This window comes from Schistocerca serialis, chromosome 2, assembly GCF_023864345.2.
Source record: "Schistocerca serialis cubense isolate TAMUIC-IGC-003099 chromosome 2, iqSchSeri2.2, whole genome shotgun sequence".
Classification (NCBI taxonomy): Eukaryota; Metazoa; Arthropoda; class Insecta; order Orthoptera; family Acrididae; genus Schistocerca; species Schistocerca serialis.
Window position 1 is genome coordinate 247958043 of NC_064639.1, and position 18530 is coordinate 247976572.

Below are 18530 nucleotides of genomic sequence, written 5' to 3' on the forward strand. Positions count from 1 at the left end.
TTTATAGAACGAACAGAAACGAGCAAAATGCACAAAGCAATCACTCAAATAAATACATCGGCTACACCACTGCAATTTCATAACCACTTCTACAACCCTTTAGATCACATAACATCAACAGATACGAAGAAAGTAAATTGGAAAAAGAAAACTACATGGCAGCACCCGTATCATATAACACAGCCACACTTCGATCAAGATGAATCCAACACATGGCTAAGAAAAGGCAATACATACAGTTAGATGGAAGGATTCATGATTGCAATACAGGATCAAACAATAAACACCAGATATTACAGCAAGCATATTATTAAAGATCCCAATACCACAACAGATAAATATAGACTTTGCAAACAACAAATAGAAACAGTAGATCACATAACAAGCGGATGTACAGTACTAGCAAATACAGAATACCCCAGAAGACATGACAATGTAGCAAAAATAATACATCAACAACTTGCCATACAACATAAACTAATAAAACAACATGTTCCCACATACAAGTATGCACCACAAAATGTACTGGAGAATGATGAATACAAATTATACTGGAACAGAACCATTATAACAGATAAAACACCACGTAACAAACCTGACATCATACTCACCAATAAAAAGAAGAAATTAACACAACTAATATCCATACCCAATACAACAAATGTACAGAAGAAAACAGGAGAAAAAATTGAAAAATACATCCAACTGGCTGATGAAGTCAAGGACATGTGGCATCAGGATAAAGTTGACATTATACCAATTATACTATCAACTACAGGAGTCATACCACCCAATATCCACCAGTACATCAACACAATACAGCTACATCCAAACTTATATATACAACTACAGAAGTCTGTAATTATTGATACATGTTCAATTACCCGAAAGTTCCTAAATGCAATGTACCGTATACCGTACAGTTGAAAGGAAGTCACGCGTGATCAAGGTCTGCGTCACTTTTCATTGTTAACCAGACATAATGTCTGAGAAAGGAAAGAATAATAATAATAATAATAATAATAATAATAATAATAATAATACAGCATCTGAATGTACACGTGTTGGCACATAGTTCATCTACTTCCCTTGGTAGTCACCTTTGAAGTAAGCCACTTGATGTACATTGGCACCAGTTTGTATATACCGTCTTCATACCATGTGCCTGCCTTGCTGTTCAAACCAGTTCCATGTGCAAAACATGTACCAGCAAAGTCCTACTTGAGTTTCGGAAACAGAAAAAAGTCAGTCAATGCCAGGTCTGAACTGTAAAGAGGCTGCTCGATGTTCTACTGGAATTTCTCATGCAGTAGGCTTGTCTGCCAGGCAGCATGTGGAGGTGCACTGTTGTGCACTAGGAAAAACTCTTGCTAGAACTTGCCTGTTTTGCAGTTCTGAATAGCCTGACAGAAATGTTAAAGAGTAGTACAGTATGCATCACTATTCATTGTTGTCTTGCAGGGTGTGAATTTACCAAGTAAGGACCCTTCACCATCCCAGAATATAGAATCCGTCAGTTTTTGAGTTGGTGCAGTTTGTTTAAACTTGATTGGCTTCTGTGGCGACTGAGGATGATGCCACACCAAAGACTGTTTCTTCATCGTGGGGGTGTTGTGAGAAGCCCATGTTCAATCTCCTGTAGCAGTATAGTCAATGAAAATGTTGCCGTCTGTTTTGTAATACGCCAAGAACACTAATGCAGCCCCCATCCCCCCAACTTTTTAGTTATTAATGAGCATACGAGTCACCCACTGTGCAAAGATATTTGTGGTATTCTAAGGAACAATTTCATGCACAATTGAATGAGACACTTCTTGCAGTGTTCATGCGTGTCGCTAATAGTGAATCATAGATTCTCTCGAATGATGCAATCTATCTTTTGTTTCAGTGCATTGGTGATGATGGAGGTTACTGAACATCGGTTCTCCCATTCTTAAACAGTATACACCATTTTCGGAGAAGGGCTGCATTCTTACACCTTCGCCATAAGTGGTAACAAGTCTGTGGTGAATATCACAGGGTCTAATGTTTTCCACCTTCAAAAAAGGAATATCACCTTGCACTTCAGTTGGCGGGATTTGCATTTAGCACTGCCATGGTCACAGATATTTCTGCACTTACCATGTGACAAGGTCCAATTTAACAACCACGTGTGGCAACTGTCCACTTCAGACTAACACCAGGATCCAGTGAGCAGCTGCCACAAGACATGTGCACAGACTAGAAGTGCAAATGTTCTTTACTTTCTGGGTGGCCCTCATATATAAACTGAGGAGAGGAACATTCCCATAATTCTTTGAACTGTCTGATGCTAAAGAAAACAAGTTGCAGGAATAAAAAACCCTTGACTACCTTTTGCATTCTGAGGACAAGAAAAATATGAATAACACCATCCAGTTCAAATGACCATAAATGATGCAAACATGGTAAGTATGCCCCTGTCAGGTGGTCTGTAAATTGATACTGGTGGACATTTTTAGTGATAAAGTACCACACAATACAGCATTAGAGGTTGTGATTGTTTACACACAGACAACTACAGATTTTACTCTGTGTAATGCCTGTTTTTCACCACACAAGGAGATGAAATAACAAGAGACAGTTGAACTGATCTTGTCCGCTACCTCCACCTTTTCACCTTGGTGATCCCGTAACCCAGTGTGGGGTGGTAATAGAACATGTAATGAAAGTACTCTAGTTGAAGAAATAATCACAGACCTTGGCATACCTGTACTGCAAAATGGGTAGAGCAATGCCCATTTCCAGTTGCAGGTTGCTTACCTAACTACTTCCAGGGCAACAAAATTTTGATTTCCAGTATTTCAAATAATGATTGACCAAATTTAAATGCTGTCATAGTCTGCTCATTAAGAGGTATGGTCTTACATTAAAGGTCTAACACAAAAGTTGAGTGCTAAAGTTCGAAAATGTCTGTGTGTCTTGAGGCAGTGTAACTCAGGGCACGCAATATTTTGCCAACTATTCATCCATTATTTGAGAGTGAGAGCACTTAGTGACTTCAAACAAACTTTACATTCAATTTCAAACCTTTTCTGAACTTTTCACTCTTGCATGCCTTTGATATCAAATATTTAGTACATTAACTCACTTGCAAGGTAATCATGTATTTGAAGTTGATTTGTATGTGGGAGTTAGATTTTTAAAGAATCAGTGAATGGGGGGCTGAATGCTATTTGCTAAAGAGTGGCACACCAACCCATTTATCAAGGCAAATGGAACTTATACTGCTATCGATCTTTTAGTCTGTTGTTCTTGGCAGTCTCTACAAGAGTGGTCACTTCCTGCTTGTCATATGTCTCCACCTGTAATTAACCAACCAAATGCCCTCAGTGATGGGCCTTCAAGAATGTGACTGCCGTACTTTAAACACCAGTGCTACTAACGAACAAAACAGTGAATAGGTAATACACAATAATACTGCTTCAGTGCTACACACAGTAGAATTGGCGATTCCCCAGGAACTCGCTGTTTTCTTCATTGACTTAAGGAAGGCCAATGTGGCCTCATGGTGCTACCACATCCTTACCACATTGTACAAGTGGGATTATAGAGACCCTGTCCTGATTTCCATCCAGAATTTTCTCTTTCTCTGCAGTTGCCTGTCGGAGTTGGAGTGTCCTACAGCATTCTCCATTTATAGCAAAAGGGAGTCCCACAGAGGTCCATGCTCAGTGTAATCCTTTTTCCAATAGCAAATAATAGGCCTGAAGAGGCTGGGGGGCCCTTTTCTCAATGTCTGCGCATCCAAATGACTTTTGTATTTACTATGTATCTATAACCATGAATTTTTCTGAATGACAGCTGCACATTTGTCATTAGCAAAGGACAATACTGGGTTCTCACTCACAGATTTAACCTGGAACTGTCCATCCGCACACTGAACTTTACTTTTGTAATGAACTGCTCAATGTGATTGTCATATCATTGTTGAGGGTTTTTAAATTCTCAGTTGACATGGCTACCAGATATTTGCCAACTTAAAAAGAAGTGCCAATTAAAACTCAACACTACTGTCTGGAGACTACTACACCCTCTTGCATCAGTACAAAGTACTAGTCTTGTCCCGTCTGGATTTGAGGTGCCTCGTGTATGGATAAGCAGCTGTTCAATATAACAGCAGTCAGATCCAGTTCACCACTGCAGGATTTGACTTTCTTGACATAATCTCCTTTGAGGGATATACATTTGATCCAGCACTCCACCAGCTTTTTTCATCCCATCGGAAAAATAGGTTCTGTCAAACTCCACAAAATACTCATCAACTACAACCATCACTACTTCATTTGAGAAAATTTGTTCCCAGCAAATCAAAATTTCAAGTTAGGAAACAGGGAGAAAAGTCAATTGGGGCTAGTGTGGTGAATACGGTGGATGAGGAACCAATTTAAAACCCAGTTCATGCACTGTTGCCATTGTTATTGATGGTGTGTGGGTGGTGAGTTATCCTGCTGAAAGAGCAATATTTGCATACCAACCTTAGTCATTGTAATAGGCTCCAGTTATGATTTTACCTTTCCCCAAGTAATCTACAAGGGTTATTCCTTGCAAACCCCAAAAAGCAGTGACCATTACCTTACCAACTGATAAAATTATTATCTTTGCCTTCTTCGGTGCACGTTCACCAGCATTCTTCATTGTTTCGACTGCCATTTTGACTCTGTAGTGTAATGATTGACCAAGATTTCATAAACAGTCACAAATCAGCACAAAACGTCTTTTTAGGATTGTGGTTATACATCGTGAGAGATTGTATTGAAATGTTGTGCCACATGTACTTTTCATTGACTGAGCAATCGCGGCATCCACCTCGCACACAGTTTCTTCGTAGTCCATTCTCCATGCAAGGTGTTATGCACTTGCTCAGTGAGATGCCTACAGTCTTGGCAATCTCATGCATTTTTATTCGGCAGTCTGCATTACCAAATCATGAATTTCATCGATGGTTTCCTTTGTGGTGACCTCAGTTGGACGAAGGGAGCATGTTTCGTCTTCAGTGCTTGTCCAACCATGTTTAGCACAGAACTCTCTTGTTCTCCATTTTCAATCACAGTGGACACACCGAGCAATTTGGACAGCTGTCAATGCTGAACAGTATGCTGTACATTGTTGAGATTAGTTACACAATCCTGGAACAATCGAACTTACCAACTGTGAAGTTCCATTCTTTCTTGGAAATTTACCAGTCTTATCAAACCACCCTCGTTGTCTCCTGATAGAGACTGGGATTCATCGTCCTACAGATCCACAGTTACCCTGTACGCCCAAATTACTATTTACATTCCCCTCACAGGGGGATTTACCTCCCACAAGGGTGACCTATGCCTGGTGTCCTAACAGCAGTTTACCTGGAGTCTCTTCACCCTGACCTCGGTTTCCTCTTGTCAGGTTACCTTCTTGAAACCAACCTCCCCTACAACAGTTGTGTGTACTTCATCCAAAGATCTGGCTGAACATTTCAGTTGGCCTGCATTTTGGCATTTGTTTCTTTCAGTTCTTGGTGAATTTCATGGTTCAATAGTCATCTGTAGTGACAGCGCAGAGGTCGACAATTAAATCAGTTATGCCTTCACACGTTCCGGGGCACATTTTTCAGCACTCGCTGCTGTCCGGGTGTAGTGTGTTTACATTACAATTAGTGGACATTATCAAAATTCTCCTCTACATTTGCACTCATGAAAATTTGCTAATCTGTTGTAACACTCCAAGCAGCTTACTAGCCATAAGCCAAATGCTATCCTTGAAACCTGTTGGTCTTGACATGATCATCTTTCTTGTGTCTACAATACTTGTTGCTCAATTATATTCTTCTGGGCCCCAAGTCACATTGGGATTCCTGGAAATTATCTTATAGACCAGTTAGCAAAGGAAGCACTGAGATAGAAACCCTGGAGATGTGGATACTGCGATCCAATTTGCAGTTGACACTATGTATTCTTCTTTTGGAGGCTTGAAACGGAGAATGGCATCACTACTAACAAGCTGTGTACCGTAAAAGGTGCCACGAATGCATGATCATCTTTCTTTGCCCTTTGTGAAGGGTATAACCTCTGCCGATCACATGCCAGCAATACCATGTTTAGTCCCTTTCAGCCTCCCCAAAGAATTAAATTCATTCATTACATTAGTATCATCTGCAAATGTAATTTAGATGCAGTGTCTGAGGTCTGTATATCGTTTATGTTAATAAGGAACAAAAGGGGTCCTCCACACCATCTTGCTCTTCACCTGTTTAACTTTTTTGGTGACAGATACTAATCCGACTTCATGATTAGAATGAGCTGATGCAAGTTCCACTACTTGTGTTGTATTTTGGATATATAGGAATTGAACCACTTACTTTTTACTATTTTGATTCCAGTTGCTTCTCTCTTATCTCAATTTGATGACCAACAGTATAAAAGCTTTGGAAAGCTCAAAATTAGTTCCTACAACTATCGTGTTGTTTACTAAATTTTTTGTGTGTCTAATCCATTATTTCTGTTTCTTTACATCTGCCAGTTTTGAAAGTCATGTTTATTACTATTAAATAGCTTGTGGTCATTTAAGTAATAGATTTGTTGTTTCATATGATCTCTCAAGGAATTTAGAAAATGCTGGGAGGAATAATAAGTTGATAGCTTTTAAATAAAGTTATCACCTGAGAAATGGTTAATGTCTCAGGATCTACTCCCTCATTTGTGTACCAAGGATTTTGCAGTTACTGAAGCACTTTGCATAATAAGTGACACTGGTATTTCATCTGCATCTGCTGGCTGTTGCGTTTAAGGTTTTCAACACTTTTGCTGCTAAGCCGTTCGCCAGGTGATGTGGACTTCTATATGCGTACTGCTTGGATTTTCCTACAGTGGTATGGACACCTGATTGTGTCCTGAGCCGCTGACCTCTCACTGCTGTGGACGAGTTACTTCAGTATCTCATTGAACAAAAAACTTTAGAGTATTTATCATACAACATATGTGCCTCAGTGCATGTGATTTGCAAAAAACCTTGTTTTGACATCTTGAATTGTTTGAGATAATGCTATTGTTATGACCACGTGATTCATGATGTGCAAGGGGGTGAAAATGTCTTATCTACATTTAATTCACTGCAATGTACGAGCTGAATCAACCATATGCAACATTTAGGCAATGCGTTTTTGTCTCTGTAAAATCTTTACAGTGTTGTTCTATGTTGTACTTAATTTGAAGCAGTATAATAATAACTACAGCATATAACAAAAAAAGAAGAAAAAAAATTCAGTCCCTTATCAGTCGAAGCAATGCTTTACCTAATGTGGTGCATTATAATAACTGACATTTAGCGGAAAAAAAATTAGTCCTTTATCAGTCGAAGATATCAGACGGTGCAAAACTCCTTTTTTTTCCACTTAATAATATTTGAAAAATTGGGTGATACGTATTTCACATCAGCTGGAATGCTGTCTCTCAGCACAGGCACCAGCATTTGGCAAGCAGTACAGTCATAGCAAAAGCCGCCTAAGTGTGGAATGCAAAGAGGAACTCTATAGCATTGAAGTGGTTAATTACCTTTACTTCTTCATTTTCACTGATTGGAACTAAGCTTATGATGCATTAGTTAACCTTTTTTCAATCAGCCTTTTACTATGGTGACTGCTAAAAATGTCTTACAGTTTATACATTGTTTAAATTACCATGTATCATGCTGCATTCAATTTAAAAACATGAAAAAATGCCACTTACACACAAAAATGTGTAGTTTGTTATGGTATATCCAGATTGTCACACTTCTCCACTGTAAATTGTTTATGTAAGTGATGAAGTAAAGAGCACTTCTAAAAAATAGTAAATATTAATTTAATTTGATTTTGTTTCAACATAATTAACACTGTACTTGCTTTAAAGGAAGCTCACTAATGTTTTTAATATCTATACAAATTTCTGAGTAAAGTGACACAAGAAAAAGGAATTTTTTAATATTGTTTACAAAGATAATAATTGGAAAGTTAACTAATACGTTCAATGTATGCAGTTGTGTTTTGGAGCAGAATACGTTTTACCAAACCATGGAAATGCCTTAGATGGTGTTGTGCTCCTGTGTGAAAACAGTGTAATTCGTTTGCTGAATCCCATGTTCTGTAAGCATGTTATAAAATCTCCTACTGCAGCCAATGTGACATCTGATGTCTGCTTGTGTCTGTATATGTGTGTGTGTGTGTGTGTGTGTGTGTGTGTGTGTGTGTGTGTGTGTGTGTGTGTGTGCGCGAGTGTATACCCGTCCTTTTTTCCCCTAAGGTAAGTCTTTCCGCTCCCGGGATTGGAATGACTCCTTACCCTCTCCCTTAAAACCTACTTCCTTTCGTCTTTCCCTCTCCTTCCCTCTTTCCTGACGAAGCAACCGTTTGTTGCGAAAGCTAGAATTTTGTGTGTTTGTTTGTGTGTCTATCGACCTGCCAGCACTTTCGTTCGGTAAGTCACATCATCTTTGTTTTTATAGTGGACAGAGTAAATAGATATAAATTACTTAGCTGAATGATTTCTTGTGGTGACAATTAGTTGAAGTAACACTCCACTGAAAAATAAATTCAAATATTCAGGTGCAGAATATCCCACACTGTTGGCATGTGCTTTGGTCCAGGCATATTGTGAGATGGATGTGGTAGTGGCTGTTGTGTTTAACCCATTATATCCCAGAATAAATTTTTTTTTTTTTTTTTTTTTTTTTTTTTTTTTTTTTTTTATATATGTATATATATATAAAATTTCAGATCCACTACCCCCGTGGATTAATAATCACAGTATTGATGTTAGTTTATGATGATAGTCGTCAATTCATAAATCATTTTTACATATGATATAACATACGGTGGGCAGTAAGGGGTAGAATTCCTTACACAATTTTATCACAAGTAATATGTTGAATTTTTCATGATTATCATTCATTACACAAATAAATGAAGAGATAGTACAATAATAATACCTAGGTATTGTAATGTTCATTTTATTTATATTTTAAGGTTAAAGTATTTATTTATACATCAAGTAGACATGGCAAATCTATATAGTAGAACCAACAAAATAACTACTGCATTACATGAATAAAGTAAGACTTGCAATAATAAAGGACAAATGATAAAAATAATAGTTCATTAGACAACTTAGTCTTCTTACCACTGTTGATACAAAATGAAACTTCACTTCGGATGGAGTCTCACATTGCATTTTACACAGTAGAATTTTGTACATTTACCACACTGCCCACATCTTCTTTGTGTGCTCTGCTCATGAATCGTGTGTCCAGCATTATCAAATCTTATGTCTTTCACCTGTGACAGAAATCTTGGCCTCACAACTCTTAGCTTTTCAATGTTGGGTGAAGTCAGAACGGATAGTACAATATGTTTGGTAAATTCCATTAAGCTTACATTGTTATTTAGCTGCTGATATAGAATCCACATATTCAAAACAGCACCATTTAGGCAGAACCTGATCATTGGCCAGCACCATTTCTTTGATCTTATTCGAATGCGATGTAGACTTTGTAGATCGTCAAAAAGATCTACCCCTCCCATGTGGCAACTAAGGGATGGCTGTGGTATGGAAACCTTCTTTCTTGATTGTCCATTCCACCGCCAACTTGTACTTTCACCCAATACACTTTCATCCCGTACATTTGTCCCCAGAGTCACTTGACGATTGTCATTCCATCTTAAAAGTGTGATAGTATTCTATGTATCATGTAACACAAGAGTAGCACCTCATGGTGCCTTCTTTATATCTGGTATGGGTGCCTTATCCAAGCAGTCATTTCTCGGGGTTTCTATGCATTTGATTCAATTTGAAGTAAGAGATTCAAGTAGGGGCAAAGAGTTAAAGTAATTATAAATCTACACTGTGCTGTTGCGAGGGATGTAGCCCACAGAGAGCTTTTCAACTACAGTATGCTCCAGTGGCTTATGGGGATCTCTTCAACTTACTCCAACATATGGCTTAAATTTGATGATATATCCATTAAACCAAACTAAAATAAACTCCGAACAGGCCTTGGGAGGCCCAATGGTACCGACCGGCTGCCATGCCATCCTCAGCCCACAGGTGTCACTGGATGCGGATATGGAAGGGCATGTGGTCAGCACACAGCTCTCCCGGCCATATGTCAGTTTACAAGACCAGAGCCGCTACTTCTCAATCAAGTAGCTGCTCAGTTTGCCTCACAAGTGCTGAGTGCACCCCACTTGCCAACAGCGCTCAGCAGACCAGATGGTCACCCATCCAAGTGCTAGCCCAGCCCAACAGCGCTTAGCTTCAGTAATCTCACAGGAACCGGTGTTACCATTGCGGCAAGGTCATTGGCTGAGATATCCATTAGATGTAGTAAACACCATCATTTGAAACTATAGTGAATTGGCTTGCCTCTTATAATCTGTTTCATGAAGTGATGGCCATAATAAGGCTCCATGACCTCATCCAAGGAGATGTTTGACTCTAGAGGCTGTATGATATCTTGAAATGTTTTATTTAGATGTGAAATAATGGCTGAACCTTATAGACTTAATCTTCTTTTTTCAATGCTGTCATTATCATTAACACAGAAGAGTCTATGAATTTTGTCAAAAGTATTTCTGGAGATAGAATTCGAAACAAGGTCATTGTTTGTGTCAGGTCTGGTCTCCCAGTACATACGTCTATGCATAATCTTACAATATTCACAATATTCGGATAACAGCAAACTAGCAATGTATTTGTGGATGTCGTTATGACTTATTTGTATGCCGTGTCCTTTTTGAACAGCATATTTACTCTCTCTCTCTCTCTCTCTCTCTCTCTCTCTCTCTCTCTCGTCAGAATCTCAACCAAATCAGCATCAAAAACTTTCCGAAAAAGATCTATTGGAGTCGAGTTCGATGTGGGGAGATGTTCTATTATATCAGGTGTAGGATCACGAGATACACCAATTTTTGGTGAAGAGCCTAGTCTTCTATCCAGTGTCTTGTTTTCCTAACTCGAGACCACTTTCGCGATTTGGAACAGCAGGGATTTTCCTCTTAAGTGGATGAAGATGTAACATTTTCAGCAAGGCTGTCAGTATTTACTAATCTTATCCCAGCAGTTTGTCCCAGAACCTTCTTCCCTAAACCAGCACCTATTGCATCACTACCTGATCATCATCAGTGTCCACACCATCATTTGGCATAACAAGTACAAATTCTAGCTCCTGACATGTATCAAACATGTCTGACAAAGTTTCATCATCATCTGTGGAGAACAGGATATTTAGAACTTCTTCTGAGTCCCACTCCTTTTCCAAATTATATCTGAAATAAATCGGACCAACTGCAAGAAAATGACCCCTTATTGCCCACTGTATGATATTTCATACGTAAAGACATAAGTAAGTACCACAACAAAGCATATAAAGTACTCTTTTCCAGTGTGTGCTTATATATTGCATTTAAATATTCAAATTACTAATCGTAATAATATGAGCGAAATTATGAACCTGCACATCATACTTTTATTACTTACCAACTGTCCATGATGAGAAGCAGCAGAGTCAATACCACTAGAACAAATGCTTTCCACCAGGAAATAAACAAGCCTGATCTCCACTGCTACTGTTAGTTTAAATGATGGAGTTTCAGATTAACAGTAAAACATAAAAAGGAATATTTCAGTTGTTGACTGAGAGCTTCTGAAAACAAATGTGCCTGAGAAGAGCAAGTGTATGATGAATCATTCAATGGGATATAATGGGTTAAAGTGCAATCACTTCAGTGTATCGTGTATTTTTCATTCTGTCTTCTGTTTCAATCAGTATATCAGCAGGAACATGATTTACTTTCTGAACCAAGATGATTCCCTCACTCAGCTGCAGCCTATTTGCCATTTGATCTGTGGTTAATTGAGCTAGAGTGCCAACCAAACTTCAAACAGAAAAACTGTTGCTTTAGTTGTCCACAACCAACAATGTAGGGTGAACCTTAGACAGTGCAATTAGTGCTGACGAAAATCAGAAAAATCATTAAACAAATGTCAGGAGAAGATCCTGAGATGAAAAACGAAATATCTTCCTTTAGAGTCTCCTAAACTTTTTTTTCCTAAGCATTCTGTTGATGGAGTTATCAAAATTTTGACATTCACAGCTTCAGGAAAATCATCCATCCAAAATTTGATGGCTTTGAATTTGTGTGAATGCTGCACATGAATACAAATCTTTGTCATTATACCAGGCTGCTGTTTGTAATAATAGTTGTTACTGGATTACCTGGTTCTTGCCATTACTTTATCATTCCCCCTATTATATTAACCCTCCAGCAGATGCACTTTCGTACAAAGTACGCCAACCACAAATAATATTGTCTTCTGCTGTACCATTTTCGCTTTACAAATGTGAGCCCATACCTATTCCTTCATTGTTGCTTCAGCTAACCCAGTGATTAGTTGTGCCGCCCCAACAGCAATAATATAAAATACACTGAGTGCTGGGTGGGAAAAGATGTATGATGCGTGCAAGAAAATTACCTAGATTCTGAGCTAGCACCACAATCCAACAATGAGGCAGGTCTATACAAGATAATTAGCAATCTAATAACTGATTGGCTGTGATCTGATACAACTGCGCTCTTTAATGCATAGTGTGTCATTACTGTGGGTAAGAGTTGTATGCAGTGGCATCAGAGAAGTATAATGAAAGTTTATTTTATTCTTTTTAATTAAACAGTGATTTAGCTCATACAATGTAAATTTATTTTGTCATTGTTTAACCTTTTGATTATTCATGTCCCACCCCCATTCAATGCAACACTGTATAGTAATTGCAGTTTAAGTTTTCAGAACTGTAACTATAGTTTCAAACTCTCATACAAATGTTCAAATAGGAATTGATAACTGTTTGTGTGTTGAATATTTGATTATGCATTTGGAATCCTAGAAGAGCCCATTATTTTAGTTTACAGTGAGAACAACTTTGAGCTCTTTCTACGTTAAAGAAATTTCCCTGTCATTCCTTTACTTATCAGAAATAAATATTGTTGTAAACTCTGTCTTGATGATGTGTGTGTGTATGTAATTACTATGATTTTCCAGAAAGAGGCACTGCGAAATTTTATGAAGAAACATGGCACACACATTCGTTAGTGCCAGTTTGCTGTAGCTCCAAGTGAATTTGGAGGAGTGACTGCGATGGCAAATGTGTTCGCAAGAAAATGTCTACGAATTGTTGTTGCTGCACTTTGCCAGACGATTGGTTGGAGGAAGATAAAACCAACATCTATGGAAGTACTGATCGATCTTCTAGAACATTATATCAAAAGCCTTGGTAAGGGAGCTCATGAGTATGCTGAACAACGTGGTTCAACAGTTCCAGTTCTTGAAGATCTTGCTCTTGCTCTTAGTGATGCAGGAGTTACTATCCCCCCTCTAGAGGAGTATATTCATGAAGTTGGCCAAGTTCCGTGGCCTGAGAACAGTGGCACTACCTCTTCTGGTGCAGTCCCAGTCTTCCCAGTGCAAGTGCCTTCCCGCCGTAATGGAGTGGAACAACATCTTCAGTTCTTCGACAGTTGGGCTGAATCAGAAGATGAATGCTGTAGCCATCTGGTACCACCCACACAGCATACAGATTCAAATGTTGGTATATATCCATCTGAAGTTTCAGTTGATGTCACAGGAGGATCTTGTAAGGCTGAGGATATATCCAGATCAACAGACAATATACCTCAGGCATCACAAGCCTCAGTGGTGGCGATGACAGAATGTGGTATCCTCTCCGCATCACGTGATGGTAGACAGCCATCTGCTCGCAGGCCAACTACACCACCTCGATATTCGCCATCTCCTGACAGACAGCGTGCTTTGAGTGGCTTCCATACAAAGAAGGAAAAGAAAAAAATTAAAGGGAAGGAGAACACAGGAGTTGGTAAAACAAAAATCAAAACTGTTTTAGGGATGGGTAAGGTAAGACCTCCACCTGAATGTTCCTCTGGACAAAGCGTTGACTCAGCTTTTACTTCAAGATTTTGTGACAAAACACAACCATTCAATTCACAAAAATACATTAATTCTAAGGGGAATCCATTGAATTCTATGACTTCAAAGGATATTCTGCATCATTCTCATCATGTGGATAAAAAATCCTTAACCCTTGCATCAGAAAAAGAAAGAAATCCTAAGCCATTACAATTACCTGGTGCAAAGCATATTTCAGCGGACAATAAATTGGCATTCAAGCACAATATGCAACCTGTGCCTGGCGCTACATCTTATAAAGATAGTTCTGATTTTGGACCGGACACAACTGTTAATAATCTGCTACCTCAGTGTAAAAAATTAGGGGATAAACCAAAGTCTGAACCACTTGAGAGTTCGCAGTGGAGCGATGTTCCTATTAAAAAAGAACCTATGGATGTAAATCCTGTAACAAGTGATCAAACTTCATCTACTCTTAATTCAAATAATTTAATGCCTCAAAAGTCACAAATTAAGACTGAAATTACAATTAATAATAAGGAAGGAAAGAGCTCATTAGATGATGGGAGTCTCACATGCACTCCAAAAGAAATTGCTAAACCTTTGTTATTGACAGATCCCCAATCAGTAAAGACTGTAGATAAGTCTGAGCCTATCAATCACCAAAGGAACAGTCCAAAGTGTGTAGGTGGTAATTCTGCTGAAACTCAGTCAAGTGTTGATCCTATTGAGAATAAGCAACCAAAAATTACTAAGGTCACAGATACTGCTGTTACACCATCTTCGACATATAAAAGCAATAGCTTAGCTACAGTTGTGGATATGAATATCAACGAGAGAAATAAACCTGTATCGAAGGAAGGAACTTCCCATCTTCCTGTGCCAGCTGATAAATTAAGAGAAAAGCAAGATAAAAAGACTGAAACTGCAACACCGTCAAAAAAGCTGCTTAATTCCTCTGCAAAATCATCCACAAAAGAAGCATGCACAAGCAATAAAGGGAACCTTTCTAGTAAAAAAGCAAAACATGCTGGATCATTTTCTAAACTCCCCCAGAAAACAGGTAGCCAATGGGATACTACCTTAGATAATCTATTTGCTCCAGACATTGTCCAAAAGAAGAAAAAGTGTGACATTGTCAAGGACAAAGATCATAAATCAAACACTACCAAGGGAACAGATCTCATACGTGCACAGAAGGTACCTCCAGTTACAAATGAAGTACAGAAGCTGCACAGTGATAAAGGAATCTCCCAGCCCCCAGTTGTGAATAAAGTTGTGGGAAATGATACAACAAAACCCAACAAGACAAGTAAGGTAATGACACCTGCTAATATGGACATTAAAGGAAAGGAAAAAGAGTGTGTTTCAAGTAAGAGAACATCTTCTGTTACAACAGAAGAGTCATTGTCAAAGCATTCGCATAAAAGGGTGAAAGAAGAAATATCTAGTTCAACTAATATGCCCACTTGGCGTGTAAGGGCAGCTCTCATTTATAGCAGTAGCAGTGACTCAGAAATTGATGTGGTGAAACCAGCTAAAGCTTTATTTGGAACACCATCAGCTGTAAGAATCACAGAAACACCGAAAACACCACGTACTCCAGATGTTCCTACAGGAATCTCTGTACATTCTAGATGTAAAAAAGTTATAAGTGATGCCCAAGAGGTACAGCTTGGCTTAGATTTAGGCACTCCCCCACCTGCAAGACCACCAACACCGGGTAAAGTGACACCTCCTGTTGTTGAAATAGGCAGAGAGAAGCACAAACATAAGAAAAAGAAAAAGAAGCATGAAAAGAAACATAGCCCAAAGAAAGAAAAGGTACAGTTTGATGGAGATAAGGTTCACTCAAAAAGTGATCTAGTGGCTGCAGAAGGTCTGATGCAGTTGACATCATTCTCAGGTGATAAACGGTCTGGTGATCTGTCGCACAAAGAAACTGTTTCCGGTGTGAAGAGAAAACACAAACATTCAGCACTGACAGAACACTCCAAAAAGCGCCATGGGTTGTCAGCATCATTACCTGTGGCACCATCTTCACCTGTTGTTATTCCTTCTGTCTCGCAACAAACCTCGCTTCCCAAAGTTCAAGTACCAGTGAATGGCCTTCCTGTAACTATTTCAGATGATGGTCCTGTTGGATTCTATTTTGATGAATCTGGCAACCGTGTTTGGGTGTGCCCTTCATGTGGTGGACAAGATGATGGTAGCCCAATGATACGCTGCGATGACTGCTATGCATGGTACCACTGGGCATGTGTAGGAATTGACTCTGCACCAGATGAAAATGTTGATTGGTTTTGCTCATATTGCTTTTCCAAAAATGATAGGCAGATGAAGAAACATAAAAGTTCTTCAGTCCACCGTAAAAAATCTCATAGCAAATCTTCGAAAAAATGATATACTCATGTACCTGAAGAAATTATATTAACACTTTTGAAGGGTTTAAGGTCATGTCTTTTGCTTAAAAGTTAAATGCAAATTCTGTTTTTTAATTATGTGAGTGAAACGGATACATATATATCATCTATGGTGTAGAAAGGTGAGTTGTGAAAGTTGTTTTCAAATCATTTGAAAAATTGATTTCATTTTGTTAAAAGCTGTAGTAATGCATCCTTTTGACGTATTATTTCTGGCTACTTGAATTGTGTGATTTTTTTTTTCTGTTGCCACTGTGATATTCCTTCCAGTCCATCTGTATTATTAGTACAAAACCTGTAAGTCATTGCTATGAAGAAAGTATTTTTGTGAGTGCAGTAATTGTAGAATTTACAAAAGACTGAACCTTTTAAAAGTTGCAGATTGTTTATCCATCATTTTACAGCTTTTGATGGTTTTTTTTGTCTGCATACTTCATAATTACCTAAATTTTGTACAGTGGTTATTGATTTGTAACTCTGACTGATACTGCTAGATGTGCCTCTAAGGACAACATAAAACTAAAACAGAGCACTAATTCAGTTATTTTATGTATTAGAATGGTGATTATTTTCCTGTGCATGTTATGCACCAAAGAATTTTGTACTGTTACCTATGAAAGCAAGCTTTAAAGATAAAACTTCCTCTGATAAGACTGTATTTTTATATGTTTCCATTGTCATTTGCTATAATGGTTTAATTTGTGTATGTGTTAATGAAATGTGTTTGTAATCCATGCCAAAATGTTTTGTAATTAGAAAGTGTGTGCAAAACCTTGCTTATGTTAAGAAATAAACTGTTATATTTGTGTTTTAATTGTTATTTGTAGTTGTACTGTGATAAAAAGTGGATATTGTTAAATATGTCAGAGGAAAGTTAAGTTTTTGTACCATATTTGTTTAATGTTTTGGTACATTGTTACAGAAAATATAAAAAGTATTGTTCAGATATATTCAGCAATAAGGTAATAAACATAACTTTAGTCTTAATGTTCTGTAAGATAGTCATTATGTGGCATAAAAATATGCTGGCACTTACGTACTTTATAATTAATTTGTGTATATCCAGAGATTTATTTATTTATATCCTACAACATGGTAACACATTACATTTGGGTCGATTAAGGTCCCAGAATAATACTTTTTAAGAAACCTAAAATGTTTTTGTGAGAACCCCTAAAAACTGGAAAGTAAACAAGAACGTCCTGGTAACAATTCCAATTTCAGCCATATTTGCGCTCTCTCTCTCTCTCTCTCTCTCTCTCTCTCTCTCTCTCTCTAAAACACACACACACACACACACACACACACACACACACACACACACACACACACATATGTCTGTATGTTCAGTCACTGGAAATCAACCAAATTTCTTCAAAAATATTGGTGTCTTCATTATTTAGTTATTGTCAAAATAAAGTGGCTTATACTTTGTGATGGCTGTTCTGTAAAGTCAGTGTTCACATTTCATTTGGAGAGCATTAATTAGTTTGTGATTCATCTTTGTTGTGACTGTAAGTTTACAGTTCTTACTCTTAATTATGGATGCACAATTTTCTTACATCCAGACTTTAGTACAGGATTGAAGAGATGTCACTGGTTTATAAGAGCAAGTTGCAGGTTTTAGGGGACCTGTCAGCTGATTGGATAATTCTTAATTTTTCAATTTTTAACTTGTGGCATTATATAAGGCCCATAAATTTAATTTCCACACTGTATAGCTTCATATTCTGTGTATGGATTAGATGGTACTGTCTTTTTTTTTTTTCCATGGCAATTAGTCTACCAGGATAGAAAGTTCTTGGTGGTGGTGGTGGTGGTGCCCAACTTGGCATTTCAATAAATCAGTAACCAAGCAGGAAAAACATAGCGTGTACTGCCTCCATTAATGCAAAGTAAACCTGATAATTCAGCATCATTTGGTGTGTCTTAAAAGGCCTGCTGGTTTTTTGTTTTAAAAATAACTTTAAATGCTCTGCTACGCACTGTATTATGGGTTGCGAAGTATAAGATATAGTTTTTTCTAATGACTTTCAGCCACAATATGGTGTATTTGTTAAACATAACAAAATGAACACACACAAAAAAGATAATTTTTATATTGCAACAGTTTCTGAAGTGGCAGCACCAACTTGTTCCTTTCTGAAGCATTAGAAAT

The 18530-nt window shown here is 38.0% G+C and overlaps 1 protein-coding gene across 2 annotated transcripts in view; it reads left to right on the forward strand.

Moving 5' to 3' along the window:
* Nucleotides 1-18224, forward strand: part of LOC126457003 (transcription initiation factor TFIID subunit 3-like) — a 58357-nt gene extending 40133 nt beyond the window's left edge. The window contains exons 2-3 of one of the 2 annotated variants that reach the window (XM_050092971.1): nucleotides 1889-2426; nucleotides 13068-18224. In XM_050092971.1, the coding sequence (XP_049948928.1) occupies nucleotides 13164-16352 (3189 nt within the window). In that variant the 5' untranslated portion in view covers nucleotides 1889-2426; nucleotides 13068-13163 and the 3' untranslated portion in view covers nucleotides 16353-18224. The remainder of the gene's footprint in view (nucleotides 1-1888; nucleotides 2427-13067) is intronic. The other variant, XM_050092970.1, reaches the window with a different exon arrangement.
* Nucleotides 18225-18530: the final 306 nt, after the last annotated feature.